Here is a 19,842-nt window from a genome sequence, read left to right on the forward strand (position 1 = left end):
AGACTTAGCAAGGAAAGTCTTAGAAGTTAATAGAAGAATGAGTAATGGACCAGTGTTCCCACAACTGCTTTGGCATCTGTAGATCTGCCCTTATAAATATTATTCTGGAAGGCCATTTGGCATAAAAGCCCCCCTTTTTTGTACCTGCTAGTCTATATTTTGGAGTTTAGTGCTATCTCTTATCTTTGTCTTAAAATAAAATTTGAGCACTTGCTAGTTTTTCTGAGAGTTGTTTATTATTTTCAGATTCTAAGCTTAACTTTGGAGGGAGCATTTAATGTAATCACATTAAAAGGAAATCAAAATATTTATGATATTTGAGAAATATCAGCAGTTGGATTTTAGTGACTGTCATACTACTGGCAGTATGAGGTTTGGACCTTCATATAACAAGGAAAACCAGATTGTTCTCAGAGTTGCTACTTGTGAGGGAGGGAGGTATGATGGCCCTCCATTTCCTTCCACCTCCTCCACCTGTCTTCAAGTTCTAATCTCATCACCCCTCTCCTCCTCCCTCTGCCTCCCTACACCCATCCACCCCTCTCTACCTCTCTCCGTCCCCTCTGCCTTCCTCCATCTTCAAGCCTTAGACTTTATTCAGAATCCTGAATGTTGTTCCCATGGGGGCAGGAAATAGCATAGTTGTCTGCAGTTCTTTATGCTCCAGGTACCAGGATTATTCACTTAAAATGTCAGATCCTTCATCTAACTCTAACTGAAGAGGAAGCTGCACAGACAATAGCAAGGATCTCTGACACTTTCAGTCCTTTGCATTTCCCTCTTTTGAAATGAACTGCACATTCTTTCTGGAAATAGCTGGGGTCCTGTGATCAACCTTCTAAAGTATGTAAAAAGTTAATGTTTTATAGGATGCTTCCATGTGTATCATTTTTAATTGTATCAATCTTTAAGGTAAATTTGGGGGGTGTAAAAGACTGTAGCTGTGGAAGTTTGTCTTGTTCTAAAATGGCAAGTGAGATGGACATCTATCTGCTGCCCAGGGGAATTTGACTGCTGACCTTTTACACACACACACACACACACACACACACCCACACACACACACACACACACACAATAAAGACACTTATACATATGGACAATTTGAGTTTCCAAACTATCTTATAGTATAGAAAGGTAGCTTTAAAGCTGGTTTAACAAATACATTTTAAACAAAATTGTGAAAATGAATATTCATGCGTATCTTTTCTTTCTTTCACTTTTCTAAAAATTCAACAGTAAGCAGGCCATATTCAATGCCACCTGGAGCCCAGTTAAGCTCACCAACTACAAAGACTAGTTCCAGAACTCACTGGTGAAGATCTGCGCTCTACTGTTTTATATAGAACTTATATTAATACTTATTTGACCTGAGACAAAAGTATTTTGTTTTATTTTTGTTGCTGGCTGACTCTTGTTTTTACCTCTCAGTCTGTAATTGTACTGATCCTTCCTTTGGCTAGTACATATTTTCATATTTAAATATGAAAATTACTTGTAATATAGTATGTATAAATTATCTAAGCCTCAGTCTTAGATGGGTTTTACCTAGAACCTTTGATCTTTAACTATTTTAAATAGTGTTCATCTTGGTTCTCTGTGAATAACTCAGGTTATCAATGCTTCATAATGATGATATTTTGGAATGCTATTAATAAGTTTAGATTTGGAAAAATCAGTAACTCCACAAGTATCGACTGACAATGCAAAGTGCACTCATAAGGACTATGACCATGGAATGAGAACTGCATATGATCCTTGTCTTGAAAATCACCATCAGTTATTGGGGACCAACACACATTTTAAAGATAATCCTGATTTGGAAAAACGTTAGCTCTTATGGCAAAACCACATCACATGCCCTGACCATGCCTTTACACATATGCCATTACAACTCTGTCTGTCCTAGGCCAGAAGAACCTTTAACATATAGAGTAAGAAAGCTCCTACAAAGAATGAGGGGAAAGAGTTCACAAAGGACCCTACAGAGGGTGTTTATGGCATGGCAGTGACAGAAAAGTCTTTACAGAGAAGACACCACCCTCAGCAGGCAGGACCCTCCTCTATCAATTAACAACTATGAAAATGCCCATAGACATACTCTCAGGCCAATGTAATGGAGGCAATTCCTCAACATTCTTGATTTCTGGGTGACTCTCATTAGTGTCAGGTTCAGAAAAAAACTAACCAGTGCAAGGTTTAAGGCAATCAGGACGGAAAACAGACAAGAGTCAGGTAACAAGTAGGAACCTTCATATGAGTTCAAGTTGAGTAGAAAGAAACTAAGGTTAAGATGGAATGGGAGAGGGGAGCTATAGACACCACATACAGAACATGCCTTTGAGTGGAGACCCATTGCGAGATATAGTGAGCCTTTTCTATTTTTACTTCCTCCTGAAACATCAACGGATTCTTTTATTAGTCCATAGAAGGCCAAAGTTGAATTCCTCAACATTAAGTAATATTACCAATACACTATTAAAGGAAGAGTGTGGGGTAATTTTTTGAATTTCTTAGGTTTGAAATGTCTCAGGCCATTGTGTCACTGACAAGCTTTCATCTTCTGACAGCTATCTCCTTGTTCTAATCACTAGTAAGTGGCTAATAACTAATCAGTCAAAACAGTAAAATTAGTATGCAGGTATAAAGGCAAATTTGACATCCAGAATGTGATTCTCTAATAAAGCAACATTTCACCTCAGCTCTGATCATTCTCTTGGGGCCTGCTATCAATTAAATCCTTTTAGCCATTTAGATATTTTATTTGTGTCATGAGAACAAAAAGACATGATGGGAGTATTCATCTACAGCATGATGGGGGAGTCTGTATTAGATAATAAATGGATGTCCTGATCTGGTCTATACTTGTTTCAAATTACTAGTATTTATTTATTCTTTCATAGTCACATACATATATATGCATACATTGTGCACATTGATTACATTATCCTCTCTCATCTTTACTCCTCCTGAATCCCTCCTTTCCAAAAAAATGCCCTTCCTAGCGACGTGGTATGTGTGGGTGTGTCCTATTATATTTAATTAATGATACTTGATTGGGCATGAGTGAGGGTTATTTTTATTTGAGCAACTTGAATAATTTACCATTGAGAAATATGAATCCCCTCCCCAACCAACCCTTAACTATCTGGAGCTCTTTAAGGCTGTTGATTCCCTTTTCTTACTCCCTATTGTTTAGTCATATTAATCCCGTTTATAACAGGAAAATGCACGCAGAAAGTAGAAAAATGTTCTCTCACTGAATGCAACTAAAATTGGAACAGGAGAAAATGTAGGGAAAGTTCTTCTGTTATTCATAGTCAGAAGGATAGCTAAGATATCTCTATTGAAGTGACCCATCTCCTTCGGTCAATTGTATACCTAGCTAGATAGTATGCATGGTTCAAAATCCATGTCATCAACACTCCTCTCCCTTCTCTCAGGTACTCATTAGAACTTTCATTCCTTTCCTTTGGGAATAGCAATGGCCCAGATTCTCCAGTTGATTGGCTTTTCTACTAGGAGTGGAATGTTTAATTAACCTAACTCCCATCAGCAATCTGCAATAATGAGCTTGCTTCAACCACGAATCACCGTACACTGCTATATACACCTTATTAACTTTGGAGTTGTTATTCATTTACAAACTTCTGGAGGAAATGATTTTGCAAAAAAACCACTATGAAAAGCTTTTAAAATATTTTATAAATGAACTCAATTTTACCTGAGAACACACAAACACTCAAGACAGCTAGTGGCATCATAATAGTTCCTGGGTTTCCACATTACTTCTTTTCAAAGAGATTAAATGACTTGCTTGAAGAGGTTTTCATTCTTCTTTCGATTTGTGCTCAATAATGCATAATGTTTAGTAGATTGGAATTCCTTCTTCAAAATGTTAATCTCTTACTTTCTTTTGTAAATGCACCTTCTTAATTCCAGACATCCAAAAGGGATCAATTTCCACAGCTCATTCATTGGCACAGTAGCCAATGATGATTTGACATCTACAGAATGACTTACATTGAAATGCTTCATGGTTATAATCTTTATATTTTTTATTCCAGTTAAATATGCCTGGAATGAAATGGTTCTTTAAATCATACCACTTAAGAGTGTAAGCGATGGATTCAGTATTCAGTATCACCTCTCTTGTTGAATGACTATATTGATTTCAATGTGAAATTTTCTAGGTCATAGAAGCCTGCTTGTTTGAAACTTAATGGTCAAACATTTCTTATATGATTTTTTTCTGTCAAGTTCAATAGCCTTCTCAAGTTATAATACTTACTCAAATTCAATGTGTACACACACACACACACGTATCATGCTTTGACTCTGAGAAATACACAGCAGACAAATATATTGCAAGAAATAAAATGACCATAAGGTATAGTTCTTACACTAACTGCCTTTTGTCTTAATAATATTTCTTTTAATTATGAGACATTCAAGTAGCTTACATATCATTACAAAGGTACAAGGAAAATAAACATAGTCACTATCATATGAATAATTCTAAGTTGAAGGATTCTGGGTAGCATCTCTAGGGTGAAACTGACATTGTTTAATGGAATTTATCAGAATCTCTGTGGCAAATGACGACTTCAGATAAAGAGACTCAGAGGTTTGTTTGGGGATTGCCAGGCTGACCAGACATCCACAGAAGCACAACACACAGAAACAGAAGAGATATGAGTTTTACCACGTACTAGTTTCATTTGACAAGTTGGAAAACTATGGCATAAAATCCTTATCCAAGGTCTCGATGCTTTTTTGGTTAGGACAAGATGGAAACTAGTTGTTATGACATCCAGTCTTCTATATTCCTAGATCATTTAGTTAAGTAGAGGCTGTGCATCAGGCACTATAATATGGCACTAGGAACCTTTGTACTTAAACATAGGAGTTTATTAATAATATTTGTCAAAGCTTTCAAAACCCATAACAGAAAATGAAACCCAGATAATAAATTTCCTGTTTCATCTAACTAGTCAGGAGGGAAAGAAATCAGTTGTAGTATATTCCACTGGTGTAACTTAGATAGAACGGAGAGAGTTTTTTTTTAAAAAACACAAACCAGTGTAGTTTAATTCTGAATTGACAATGTGACTGGATTTTAGAGTCTGAAGCAGCAAGGGTTCCTCTTAATGGAGAGAGTCGCTGCTTTAAATTGCTGACAAGAAATTGCACTTGAAGATTCAGCAGCCAGTGAATACAAACACTAGGGATAAACATGTCTACTTGCATCAATCAAAGACAGCTGCATCTGTACCCCCAGAAAGGTGAGCAATTATTTATGAAATTATGCTTTCTTCAGTAATTCTGAACTGCAAATCTAGGATAAACTGAGTGAAGGAAACAGACAATATCACCATTCCAATTAACCACAGAGTCACATGAATTTTACTTAACCTTATCACCCTTGATACTGAGTTTTTTTTAATTTTCAAAGAAGACTGATTAAATATACCAACAGACTGGCCCACTATTATCAAATTACACACACACACACACACACCACATATATATATGTATATATATATATATATATTAAAGACAAGTGTGTGAATAGACAGACTCACAAGTCTAAAGACAAAGAAAGTGGGGCTGAGGTCTTGTGGTGAGTCAGTTTCTGGATTATCTATTGTGCATCTGCCATTGCCTTTAGCCATATTGTTGTTGCTGTTGTGATTGCTTGTGTGTGTATGATATATGTGTGATGCATGTACACATGTATGTGTGCAGAGGACAGAGGAGGACATGGGTGTCCTTTACTAGCACAGAGTCCCTCACTGAACCAGGAAACAGGCTGACAAATAGTCATCTCTAGAGAGCCTCCTGTCACCCCCCTTCTCTTAGAGCATTGGCATTAGAGACACATGAGCACCTATTCTCAGCGTTTTATATGGGTGCTGGGATCTCAATTCAGGTTGTCACACCTGTGTCACAAGCTCTCATACCTGTAAAACCCTAGCCATTACTTGGGTTTTGGATCCATGTCTTAATTTTACTTGGAACAGTCATGAACTATCAAGCTACTATACAGTGGTGACCATGATGCCAGCACAGTCTTGACCATGATGTCAGCAATCAAATACAAGAATACTAGATTTCTAAAGTTCATGCATCTAGGGACAGTGCAGGACTGAAAAGCTGACTGTTCCAATCAGGTTAGTTTGTGAGCAGGTTCCTGAGAGAATTAAAACAATTTTTTTTAAATTTTGAATATGAGTGTTTTGCCTACATGCATGTTGTGTGCTACCTGTATACCTTGTGTTCATGGAGGCCACTAGAGGGCCCCAAATCCACTGGATCTAGTATTTAGGATGGCTGCAATATGAATGCTAGAAACTGAACTCTTATACTGTAAGAGAAACAAGTGGTCAATCAGTGGTGGCATATCCCTTTATTCCCAGTCTTTAGTAGGCAGAGGCAGGTGAATCTCTGTGCGTTTGAGACCATTCTGATCTACAGAGTGAGTTCCAGATCAGGCTCCAAAACTACACAGAAAAACCTGTCTTCAAAAAACTAGAGAGAGAGAGAGAGAGAGAGAGAGAGAGAGAGAGAGAGAGAGAGAGTGGGGGTGTAACTGAGCCATCTCTCTAGCTCCCATGAGAGATTTTCTTGGACGTTAATTGATTCAGAAGGGAGAAGGGATATGCATGGTACCCAAGAGAAGAGGAATGAGGCAAGATCCTCTGAACAGATGGGGAACACGGCGAGGGGTGGGGGGGTGTGGGAGCTGGGAAGAAGAGAGGGGGAGAAGAGGAAAAGAGAGTAGGTCATGGGGGAACAGGAAGGTTGAGTGGGGGGGTAGAATAGGGGGAAGAGGGAATCATAGGTTAGAAGACAGATCAGGCACCAGTGTGACCTCTAGTGATCTAAAGGGATGACACCAGTTGGCAAGCTAAGCAATAGTGGAGAGACCACCTCGAATGCCCATTGCTGATAATGAACTTGATGTCTATAACCATCCGGGAGCCTTCATCCAGTGACTGATAGAGCAGAGGCAAACACCCACAGTTAAACACTGAACTGAACCCAAGGAACCCAGTGACAGAGAGAGGAGCGATGAGCAAATTGGCAAAGAATGGGCTGGCAAAACCAGCAGAGAGAGCTAATCTGAACAGGGGAGAGCTCTTGGACCCCAGACCGACAGCTGGGAGGCCAGCATTGGACTGATCCAGAGCCCCCGAATGTGAGAGTCAGTGAGGAGGCCTGGGCAACCTATGGGATCCTGAGCAGTGGATCAGTGTTTATCCCTCTAATACTTACAGACATCGTGTGTCCATAACACAAAGAGGGATGCTCTCTCAGCCTGGACTCTGAGGGGAGTGCCTGGACCCTACCCTGAGTGAAATGACAGACTCTAGATATCCCCTATGCGGAAGGAATTGGCAAAAGGGTGGGAGGCTAGGGGGAGTGGTGGGGTGCAAGAGGAGGGGAGGGAGAGGGAACTGGGATTGACATGTAAAACAAGCTATTTAAAATTAAAGTAATAAAAAATCTTAAAAAAAGAAGAAGGGAGAAGGCCACTATGGGTGAACCATTCCTTAGGCCCTGGTGCTGGGGTGTATGAGAAAGCTAGCTAAGCATGAGTTGGCGAGCAAGTGAATCAGAAAGTAAGCCAGCGAACAGTGCTTCTCCACAGTCCCTGCTGATCTCCTTTGCTATAAAGTGAATTCTCTGGTTGGAAGAAATGCTGTGAAATAAGCAGACCTACCTTCAGTTCCTGCCTTGCTACCCTTCAGTGATGGACCGTGGCTTGAAAGTGTAAGCCAAATGAATCTTTCCCCTCCTGAAGTTGCCTTTTGTCAATGAGTTTTAGCACAGCAGCAGAAAGTAAACTAAAAACGTGTCTTTTAGATTATTAAAAATGCTCAAAAGTATAAAATTTTATTTTACATTTGTTTCTTTAGTTAAAGCAAAATGATTAAATGCTTTTAAATTGCTTTTCAAATGAGTCAAGTGAGAGGGAAAACACACCAATATTACTTTATCCTTAAAATGCAAAATAATCCTGGAATATTACTTAAAAGACTGAGAGCACTTGAGTCACCCATTCTGTGTTTATGATACCAACAGGTACCTACAAAGCCTGTCAGGCTGGGATAAAAGAAAGAAGATATCACTGAAGGTAGTGAAACAATTACCACCTGACTTGTAGTCATTAACAATTTTGGTTCTTATGTATCACATAATGTGTCTCAGAGCACTTCTGATTTTTTTAAACATAAAGTAATATTTTTCTATTTTCCTCTACAGTCAAGAACAATTAAAATTTTAATTACTCATTCCTACTCTGCATTTTACTTCCATCCCATTTATGTAGAATAAAATGTTGGGGCTAATGAAACAAAGCATGGCTTTCTCTGAAGGCTTGAGATACAGCTAATGGATGATGGAAAGAAACCTAGCCCTTGACTCTCAAGGGTTGCAAAGGACCCAGGTCATTCTTCCATGCACAAGTTTTGTTCTTGAAGCATGCTAATCCCTTTCAAAGTCAGACAGTGGTGTCTCTGAAATGCAACATATAGATTGATACTTAGCAGATGGATATTTCCTCTGAAATGACTTCATATTGTGGCATGGGCACTCAAAGTCTATTTGTTTGCCAGGGACAAAAACTACCCAAGGCCCCATAGATATCATAGGCCTCCTCACTGACACCCACATTCAGGAGGTCTGGGTCAGTCTCATGCTTTCCACACAGCCATCAATCTGGAGTCCAAGATCTCCCCCTTGTTCAGGTCAACTGTTTCTGTGGGTTAAATCAGCCCACTCTTAACTCCTTTGTCCATCAGTCCTCTCTTTCTGACACTGGATTCTAGTTCAGTTCAGTGTTTATCTGTGGGTATCTGCCTCTGCTTTCATCAGTCACTGGATGAAGGTTCTGTTTCCTAGACTCTCTGGCAGTGGGTTTGTGTGCAGGCACTCCCCTGAATGGGACCTCCTGAAACTGAGAAGCTTTTGTAAGGCTTAGTTAAGCTTTTACCTTTAACAATTCTAGACATACATTTTTAGCTTCCTCCAAATCAAACCTTGTACCTAAAAACCTCATGGTGTTCTTCATTAGACGTTTTGGAGCTGTTGTAAGTATTTTGGTTTTACCCTTAGGAAACTCACACCTTGGGGGTGGGGATAGAATGTATTATAACTGGGCAGACTGTCATTTTAGTGTCCACTCAGATCACACTAGTTCTTTTAACATGCCCGAAACTTAAAAATGTCTTTGTATTTTGACATTGGAACCAAACGACTCAGAAGCAAGTCCCCTGAGCTTTGCATGGGCTTAAGGGGCCTCCTTTTTGCTTTTGAGACTTGCACCACACCAGGTTGCTCAACTTACTCTCTGCAGGCTCCTTGGACCTTCGGCCGCTGGATGACTTCCTCAGCAGGCTCCGTCCTGAGGTAAAAAGGCTGGTGAGCTCCTCCAAAGGACTGGTGGGTGTCCGGGACCTGGAGCCACTCTGCGTGGCGCTGTAGGTGTTCACTGCGGCGTTGATCATCTTGGCCCCATCTTGCGACACGGGTCTGGGGGTCGAATGAGGCACTGAGGAAGAGCTTCTTGAGAGGCTGCCCGAATGCACAGCGTCATAGGGGGGAGGTCTCTTGAGACTCAAGGGCGTTAGGGACCTCCCCATGCTGACAGGGGATGGTGAGGTGGAATGACTTTTCGGATAGCCATGAGGAGATTGTGTTCTGTACAAAGTGGATGGAGGTGGAGGAGACGAGGAGAGCACAGATGCTGCTGGCGCAGGACCCAGGGCTCCGGTCTGGTCTTTAGCGTGGCTGGAGGCGTGTGACGTCAGGGAGGATGGACATGCTCCAGGTGGCTGTTTCATGTAAGACACGTTTTCCAACACAGGGAGCTTTGTGACCTCCAGAGGGGTCAGCGGAGACTCATCAGAATTAGGGGAGCAGTGTACTGGGGCTGGTGGGAACACCAGCAGGGGTGGTCTATGGGAAAGCAAGTTGGGGAAGGGTGGGGGTATCTCACAAAGCAGACCCTTAGGAGTACATGGTCCTGAAGACTTGATGAAGTCCAGGTCAGGCACCGTGGGAGTAGCACACTGGGAAGAACAACTGTGATGATCAAAGTCACATTTGGAATCATGGCCTAAGTCGTCGAAAATGGGGTATTTCATCTCCTCATACACAGCCTCACTCTGGTCATCATCTTCCTTCCTGAAGTCTCGGAGAATGTTACCCACCATCTCGATGTACACAGGCTCCTCTTCTTCGGGGTCTGCTGCAGGGCTGCAGACCTGAGACAGGGATGAATCTCGTGGCAGCGAGGTCCTCCTTGGCACGTGCTTTTTGATGTAGGTTTCATCGAATGATGTGCTAAGCTGAGTGTTAGGATTCCGTTTTGGTTTTGGAGGGGGGATTTTCTTTGAATATTCATCACTGTGGGGTCTTGGCTTGGCAGACACTGAAATAAAAAAAAGGAGTGAGGAATAAACCATGAATATATTGGAAAGCTTTCAAAGTCTACCTGTGCTTGCATTTTCCGCAATTCTTTGATGCAAAAAATAGTCAGTTTCATTGTTAGCTTGAGTCTTTGATTAAATCTCAAACTCCCTAATTCCATAGTGGCTCTCCCCATTAAGATATCTCTTTAATTGCTCCCTCCCCGCTCGGCCAACCCCTTCCTTCATGTTCTCATCACCTCCCCTCTAGAAGCTTGGATCATTCCCAAGAAACCACAAGGATGACCCCAGCTAAGACTCTTAGCAATAGTGGAAAGGGTGCCCAAACTGCCCTTCCCCTGTAATCTGATTGGTAAGTACTCCATTTATCATCATACAGCAGTAATTGATGGAACCAGATGCAAAGAACCAGACCTAGCTCTGGGAATTCAGTCGAAAAGAAGAAGGAGAGAATGTATGAGCAATGGAGGACACAATTATGATAGAGAAATATACAGAGACAGCTGACTAAGCTCATGGAAACTCATGAACTCTAGACTGACAATGGTAGAGACTCCATGTCCTCCATATGTGGGAGACAGTTGCAAAGCTTGAACTATCAGAGGGGGCCCCAGACAGTGATACACACCTGGTATATGAACTATCTTGTTGGAGCCCATTCTCTGTGGTAGTATCCCAAGATCAGCCTTAATGCATGGGAGAGTGGCTTGGTCCTGCCCCAACCTATTGTGTCAGACCTTGTTAACTCCTCATGAGAGAGAGAGAGAAGTGGACTGGGGGTATGCTGGCATGGAGGTAAGAGGGGTGGGAGGAGGATGGGGAGAAAAACTGTGGTTTGATTTTAAAACGAAATTTAAAATAATAAATAAGCTATATATTTAAAAACCCCTCAAACTCACAGTCAAACACGTCCCACAGAAAATCTTGGTGGTTGAATCATACTAACTCTAAATTTCAGACTAATTATTATCTGCTACTCATCCAACACTGATAAATGCATTAGACCTGGGGTAGTTACTACCCTGCCTTGGTATTATCAATGGAAAACTTGGTGAAGCTTCTTGGATAATGACATATAATTTGGAAGAATTAAGTGAGACTGAAATTGTTGCTGGTGGGGAGAATATTATATATGTTCACACAGTCACAAAAAATAACAGAAATTGAGATATGTTACTGGTGTGGCTGCAACGCATTCTTTCACCTTTCATTTAGAATAAAAAATACCTTAGCCTGTTGGATTTAATCTCGGTGCTGAACAAATAAATAGCTCCTACAAAGATGGATCCAAGACGTCAGAGAAATGGTTATGAAAATCTTAGGAACCTAGGCAAGTTAATGTCTAGATCTCCAGCTATGGTTTAGGGTGTATTTGTCTACCTTTCTTTAGCAGGTATCCTAAGGTATGCCAAAAGCCATCTTGGTGTGAGTTTTTTAGCACCCTCACATTTGAACTCCCTGAATAGTTTTAAAAGAGAATAACTAAGGGACAATGCATAAGCTTCAATAACTGCTAGAAACTGGGAACTTAGGAGGGGGCCTCTTGAATCCCAGCCCAATGCCTGAGAGGCCAACAGGGGACTGATCTAGACTCCATCAATGTAGTCTCAGTAAGGAGGTCAAAGAAATCACTGGGGCCTTAGGTAGTAGATCAGTGTTTATCATGGTTTATGAATGATTTTTGGGATCCCATTACAAATAGAGGGATGATATCTCAGCCTGGACACATGGTGAAGGGTCTAGTTCCTGCCCTGGATGAAATGACAGACTTTAGAGATTCCCCCCAAGGAGGGCCTCACCCTCCCTGGGGAATGATGTGGGAATGATGTGGGGATTGGGTGGGTGGTTGGGGGGTTGTAGAGGAACAAGGGAGGAGGGCTGGGAGAGGGATCTGGGATTGACATGTGAAGCATTCATGTTTCTAATTTAAATAAAAACATTACAAAAAAAAGAAACTGGGAACTTGTGACAGATGTGTATAACAATGAACTACCTCCCTGTCAGCTGGGAGTCCTATCCCTGTTTCCCACATTTTGATAGAGAAAAGCTTTCTGACACCATACTGTAAGCTAGATCTAGGTGGAAAATGTCTATGATTAAAACCTGATGTTTATCATGAGAAAAGATTATGGGATCTTCGTATTGCCCTATTACCTCATTGGGTTGATTAATACTTACAATGAATATTTCCTGATACAATCTGGCAGACCTCGGGGCTTACATAGATGGCAGTACATGAGGTAAGGTAACCTCAGAGTTTACAGGGACCAAACATGGACAACATTAACTGGACTACTCCATGATTTTCACTAAGAGGGGTGTCAAGACACAAACCAAGGAATACTTTATTTCTTATCCCTTGCTGTTTTTAAATCACATAGCTTATGACACAAAAGCCTATCTAAAATTAACTAAAGTATAGGAATATTTCTAAGTGCTGTATATGTGGTTGCTCTGTGCATCCTCTGTGTCTCTAAGATAGGAAAAATCAATTATTATCTTATGCACGTCATTTGGCTGAGTGATCCATATAATCTTGAGTATTCTCTTCTGTTTGCCCATTTCTTTAAAAATGCTTAAAATGCATCTCGATTTTTCCTTTAAACCTTAATGCTGAAAACTAGCTGTCATTTCCCAAGAGACTAACCTAGTGAAATCCTTTAGCTCCCAATTTAAAATGTCTACAGACACAATTAAGTAGAAACTAGTTAAGCAAATCCTCTTTAGAAGAAACCAAAGCAACCACTAGCTCTTCTTTCCATCACTCAACTTGGCATGAATTTTATTTATGATAAATAAAATCATATTATATACACACAAAAATTCAATATTAAAATAAAGTAAAGCTATCCATGAATAAGGCTGACTTTGTACTAGAAGAATTTTTGAAACAATGGAAAATTCAAAAAAGGAAAGTCTATCCAGAATATTCTTGAAGTGTATTTCCTGTTACCTTCAACCACAGGGAATCACCTAAATTAATGATAATGGGAATAAATTTCGTTTTGACTGTTGGGTCCTGAAAGAGGAGAGAAGAATTAGAAGACCTGTTAATAGGTGATTAATCTGAGCCTAGAATTAGGTTGATGCTATAAGATGGGTAACTTCCCTATGGAAACAATCACATTCAGAATAAGACTGTCATTCTTCTCTCTTAAATTATGTGCAAATGATGTGTGAAAACAAGCCTTGTACATTGTCCAAAGCAGCTGTGTGGACAGAGAATCCTGAAGCTCCCTCCTTCTTTCTGATACAGATTAGAAAGTAACCTTTGGAATAATTGGGATCAATGCCTTTGTTTTCCTCAACATGTGAGCAAATGGCTGTTTTATTTGCAAAAGGGAACAAAAATTAATGAAGATATGTTATATTCATGAAATGAATGAGGTAATTTTCTATTTCAGAAGAGAATATAGTATCATTAAGCTGGAACAACAAATGCTAAGAAATATGGACAAGCTCTTTAGACCATGGAGACAATTTAAGTTTGAATCAATTACAGATAACTGTGTACAAGGCAAACCAAATATGATATGTGAATTTCCAGAGTCACTGAGATGATCAAAACTGGCAGTTGCCAGTGATTGAACTGTGATCCTCTAACACACACAAACATTCTACTCAAGACCTCAATCAGTATCGTGACACCTGGAGAGAGAACTGTGGTTGACCTGTAAGCTTTGAAGAAGTCTTGAGAGTAAGGGGACTTTGTGGTAATTAGAAGCATCTCTACCACTTATCTTTATGTGTCATACCAGACCATAGAGGCAGGGCATCCATCTACAAGCCAGGCAGAAAACATGCAGTAGACTCTAAACATACTGTGTCTTGATCTGAGACTGCTAGTGTTAAAGACTATAGAGAAAGGAACTTCTGTAATTTAAATCATGCCCCATTTTGCTATGTCACCCTGAGGCAGCTAAGACAAAAAATGCATTCATTTATCACTATGTAAATATGTAAGTACCCTTTATTGTTGAATGATGGGTACCTATTTGAATTCCATCTTCTGGTATTAGGTTAATATGGGTACCTTGAAGGCATGGGTGTAATGATTTCACTAGACCCAAGATAAATGATAAATGGATATTTATTGGGGAATACTTACACAGAAAAATATAAAGACCCACAGGAGCACTTCCTATCAGATCACCTGACTCAAGAGAAAGACCACACACAAAAAATCCATGCCTCAAGCTTTCCTCTTTCCACTTCTACCTGCTTGAAGCCACACACAAAGGGGTGTGGCCACCACTACAGTTTTACTGGCAAGACTGATACAATTCCCTTTTCAGTCTGAATAAGATGGTTTCAAGCCTGACGCCAAAACTATATACAATGATAACAAATGTCAAGCATATTTCAGGAAAAAGAAAGGTAAACATACACAAATTAAAACCTACTACCAGCAAGAACAACATTGAGCAATAGATATATACTACGTGTTCAGTATACATGTCCAGTATCAATGTAAAGGCACGACAGAGATTACTCTGATAACAGTCCTAAACTGGAAAGTCTAAGATAATAGAGGATATGGCTATGACTGTCTAGTGTTCAACCACATCAAAGACCTGAGAAGGAAAATAACAATACCAGGGTAGGTAGGAAGTGCAAACATGTGACTTCCTAAAGGTAAAATGAAGATAGAAATAGTAGGCTACCTGGACTGTCACTCAAGATCTCACAGCAATGCTGGGGCAATCAACTTTGGCTAAGGCCTAACATATCAGTACCTCTGTTATTAAAATTTAATGCAGCACATCCCAAGGCATCCTTTTAAAATTTTTCCAGGCCCTGCCTCACACCATCTCACCTTTTTCAAGAGAGCATGTTTTTGTTGCACACAGCACTATTCAGAACAAATAGGGCAGGCTTCTACCACTACAATAATCATGGTTCCTCGGGATACGACTCCAGCCTGTAATGTATGCCCACACACTGACTGCCTAACTCTCACTTACTTTCTGGAGGCTTGATGCTTGTAGTTGACACTTGTTGCAACCCACCTAGTCCCTGTACCTCCTCAGTACATCACCAGATGAAGCATGCTTCATCTGGCCTTCTCTGGGAAAACCCTCACATATCGAGAGGGAAGTCTCCTCTTCACTCTCCTGATTGGTGAAGAGTGCCCAACGCCAGCATATTCATATAACTCTAGTAGTTCTTTCTCTGACCTTCCTAATTGGTATTATACAAATTTCCAGTTGGAAGAATAAGGATTATCTAAAGAGCAAATTGTTAAGTAAGTTACAACTAATTGAACCCACTCCTTCCCTATTGGAGGGAAGGTGATTCCTATACTGCATCATTACTTCATAACTGTCCCCTCCCCCAAATCTCATAGATCAGAGGCATACTCATTTTTCCAGGGATATAATTTTTCCTTTGCCCACATATCACAGGGTAGATCAACGATAATATATTTCAACTGTCACATTTTTAAATTTATCTATATATGGAAAAGTCTGAAATTGTAGGTAACATTATCCCCTAATTTATTCTACTTTAATCTATTTCTGGCAAATTAAAAAGTAAAGAAAATTAATTCTCAATGTAACTTTTTCTAAAGCCCTTAAAATAGTCTTGTGCTACATATAGAGATGCAGAATTGTTGCTAATTAAAGTCACACACACATACAAAAAGACAATAAGGACTGTGCTGCAATTTTTAACATTTGACTAAATTCAACCATGAGAAAAAGGTGATCTTATCACTGTTAAATGAATTTTAAATTATTTCTAATAAGCCCAAAGATAGAAGCAATAATTCTTGTTCAGGTTCAGAACACAAATTTTAAAGCTTAAAATAGTATAATGACAGTCTCATTGAATGAGCTGAAAGTGACATTTTTGAAATGAAATACCTGAGCACAAAGGTTATGCATGGCTTTCAGTCATGCCCAGATGATCTGTCTTTCACAGTTAATTTTGGAAATTCACCATGTCCTCTGTCAACTTATCTTTCAGAAATACACATTTTTGTGTTTTTTAAAGGGTCATATAAAAATATGCTCTAGTATTCGTCAGTGTGCATAACCTGTGAGATTAAAAAGTACACAATGCAGGTTAGCAATGCTCCCCATGGAAACACTCTGTGGTCACAGGATGCCAGAGTTTGAAGGACAATTAGAGATTATTCAGCCCAAACATTCATTCATTTAAAGTGTGTGTGTGTGTGTGTGTGTGTGTGTGTGTGTGTGCTTGTGTGTGCTTGTGTGTGTGTGTGTATTTCTATAGTTTGATTTCAGACAATCTCATAGGTCTACATAATGCATAGTGGCCATTCTTACCCCACTCTCTCCCACATCCCTACCATCTCTCTCCAACCACCTCTTCCCCACTAATCTCTCCTGTTTGTGTCTATTCAGGGCCCTCTGTGTGTTATGTGTTTAGAGCTATCTTTTGGAGCCTGGTAGTAGGTCCTTAACAGAATACAATGTCTCTCTGTCTCCAAGAATCTATGAGTAACCACTAGTTCAACAGCAAAGGTAGGGTCCTCTGAACCTCTCCACCTCCCATGAGTGATTGGCATCAGGACCAGTCTTGTGTGGATCCAGTGCAGACAACCAGAGTTTCCAAACTCTATATGACTGGTAAGCAAATAGGAATTGTTTACTACCAGTGTTTCAGAAAAGAATATCCCAAGTTCAATGTAATATTATATACTTTTTGAGACAAAGAAAGTAATAGGGGTAAGCTACATAATTCATTATTTTATCTGTGGTACACTGTAATATATTGTTTAAAATGCTACTCATCCACACAGCAGGCAGAACCAAATTGCTTTAAATCTCATTGTACATGTTTATTTAAGTAATAATTCAACTTGAGAAACAATGTCCACACTGTGTGATTCTGGAACAGGTTGATTTTGAAGGTGAGAGACACATTTCCCACTTACAGGGGGGAATTGTGCTCACAATAACTCTCTTCACAACTCACAATTCCACAGCTTAGAGAGGTATTTTTATTTTTCACAGTCACAAGCTCTAAAATACTATCAACAATTTTTAAAAAGATGTTTGTTAAGGATTAGAAGTTGCAAGGCCTTTGGTCTACTTACAGGAGGAAAAGAAAAGTATGATAAAGGCACAGGGCACATCAAGACTGAAGTTGCAGGACTCAAGGTACAGTTCCTGATAAGGTGACAAAACAAGCAGCGAACCCAAATTTATGTTCCAGCGGATCAAAGTAAACCATGGCTGGATCTTGTTTTAGCCACGCATTCTGACTTTTAAAGGGTGTCAACTGAGTGAGGCCTGAAGGAACTTTGGCTAACATCAAAGACAGGATACTAGCCTAGCTTTGATTGTCTAGCAACCCATGACACTAGGCACATCCCCTTTAAGAACGTTTTTTACTTACACTCCTATTTTCCTCCCTTTTCTCTTCCATACACTTATCTCAAAATTGTGTGTCTGTACATAATTTTGCAATGAATGCTAAGTTTTGCTTCAATCTACTAGTAGTAAAACAAACTTAAGGTCTATAGTTTTCAATTTTCTTTAAAAAATTAGAGTAGTTTTGAAGATGTGAGTTCATTTCACATGGTGAGGGTTAAGGTTGTTTCTTGAAATGATACTTATTTTGAGGTATATTGATAGTCCACATATCACACATAATTTTTACAGGTCATGGTGAGAAATATTTAAAGAACCTTAAATTGGAAAAATAAAGAAAGAATCTCTGATAGCCTCTAGTAACAGTAACAGTTCTCTTTAGCTCCTAGTAACAGTAACAGTTCTCTTTAGCTCCATGTACACATACTGTTGTTTTTCCCATTGATGAAGTCTGTTTCTTCCCACCTTCCAGGAAATCCAGCCACCATGTAACATGACTTCTGGCTTCTCTGAGATCACTATACTGGAAGAAAGCCCAGGCTAACCACAGAGAAAACAAAACAAAACAAAAAATCCAGCCAAATGAGCCTAGTAAAGCTGGCCTGTTCATCTCACTCCCCTTCTGAATTATTTCATGTAGGACAAAAGACATTCAGTCATGGAAAGATGACCCCCACCTTGTACCCTGGTGGATTTCACTAACAAAACTGTGAGTAAATATGATCTATTAGTATAATACAATAATATTATTATAACAGGCATGTGAAACCTGTTCTCCATGAGCTGCAGATATCAGAGGGTAGCCATGAATGTAGTCTAGTAGAAATTTATAAAAGTATTCAAAACATTCTGACTCAATTATATAGGTCTCCAGTGTAAAATCTGTAGATAACAAAAGCTTTTTTTGTGACAATGCCAAAAGGTTTATACACCTGCCTGAAGACAGTTCATTATGTAATGGGACATGATTGAAATGAACATCAGGACTGATGCTGGTCTAACCTAAACCACTTTTGGGACAGAGAAGCAGCAGATCACTTAAGGACAGTGTGTTGTAAGTCCAAGAAGAAGATGGAAAATGGAAAATCAGAGCTGGAGGTTGGGGAAAAATTAGCATGATTGTTGTCTGCCACCATACAGAAATAAAAAATAAACACAATAAAACTATGAAGAGATTCAGAAGAATGGAATGGCATCAATGCGTTTGTTTGAGCTACATGGAGAGAATGTAAACAGCCATGAAGATGCTGAAAGAGGAGCTGCTATATCTTCAGGCAAAGATGAAAAGAAGTGTTGCTAGTTCTGTACTTTTTTGGGAATCCTCCTCCAGACTACTAAACATTCGAAAGAAAAAGTAGGTTGAGGCTAAGTCAAATTGAGAGTATTACCAGGACAATCTGATCATGAAGGCTTTAAAAAAAAACAAAATTAGGGCTATACAATCTATTGTTGAAAACTCTAAAATATTTTAGATCATGAACTCAGGGATATTAAGACCTTGTAAGTATTCTACAATAATTCACAATTGTCCTCATGTAGAGAGGGGCCTAGCTCAATCTGTTACTTTGCTTTTCATTTAATGAAGTAAAGGCTAATTTGATTAAGTGAAAGTTCATTAAAAGTACAAAGGTGGCTTACAACCCATATTGCTAGAAACAACTCAAAATTTAAATAAAAGAACATTTTAGGAACTAAAATGTATAAAAACTGCAAGTCAGAAAACTACTCACTGTAGATAGCAGGCCACTTCTTATGGATCAGAGAAAGTAACTTGGGGAAAGAATTCTAGAAATCAGGAAATAAATAAGAAAGCATAGAGATCTTAGACCCTACTCAGTAAATATTTTCTGCCCTCAGGGTGTAGACAATCACTACAACTTTCTTCTGAGATGCTGATGATCAATGAATTTTCATCATCTTGACTTATTTTTTCCTCCATTTTTTGTCCAAGAATATACATAGTAGGTTTCTCACTCCTGAAATATTAGTGTGGTGGGTCCACCGTATTTGGATTTGTAGTCAAAGCATTTTCACAATAGAACTATAGCCAAGCCTGAGAAGCC

General features: G+C 39.4%; 1 protein-coding gene across 3 annotated transcripts in view; it reads right to left on the bottom strand.

Moving 5' to 3' along the window:
• Nyap2 (neuronal tyrosine-phosphorylated phosphoinositide-3-kinase adaptor 2) overlaps nt 1–19,842 on the bottom strand; it is a 238,955-nt gene that overhangs the window by 74,357 nt on the left and 144,756 nt on the right. For all 3 annotated transcript variants that reach the window (XM_021234357.2, XM_005082514.3, XM_040753228.1), the window contains one exon: nt 9,353–10,438. In XM_021234357.2, coding sequence (XP_021090016.2) covers nt 9,353–10,438 — 1,086 coding nt within the window. The remainder of the gene's footprint in view (nt 1–9,352; nt 10,439–19,842) is intronic.

The sequence above is a fragment of the Mesocricetus auratus genome, unplaced genomic scaffold (genome assembly GCF_017639785.1).
Source record: "Mesocricetus auratus isolate SY011 unplaced genomic scaffold, BCM_Maur_2.0 Super-Scaffold_100010, whole genome shotgun sequence".
Taxonomy (NCBI): Eukaryota; Metazoa; Chordata; class Mammalia; order Rodentia; family Cricetidae; genus Mesocricetus; species Mesocricetus auratus.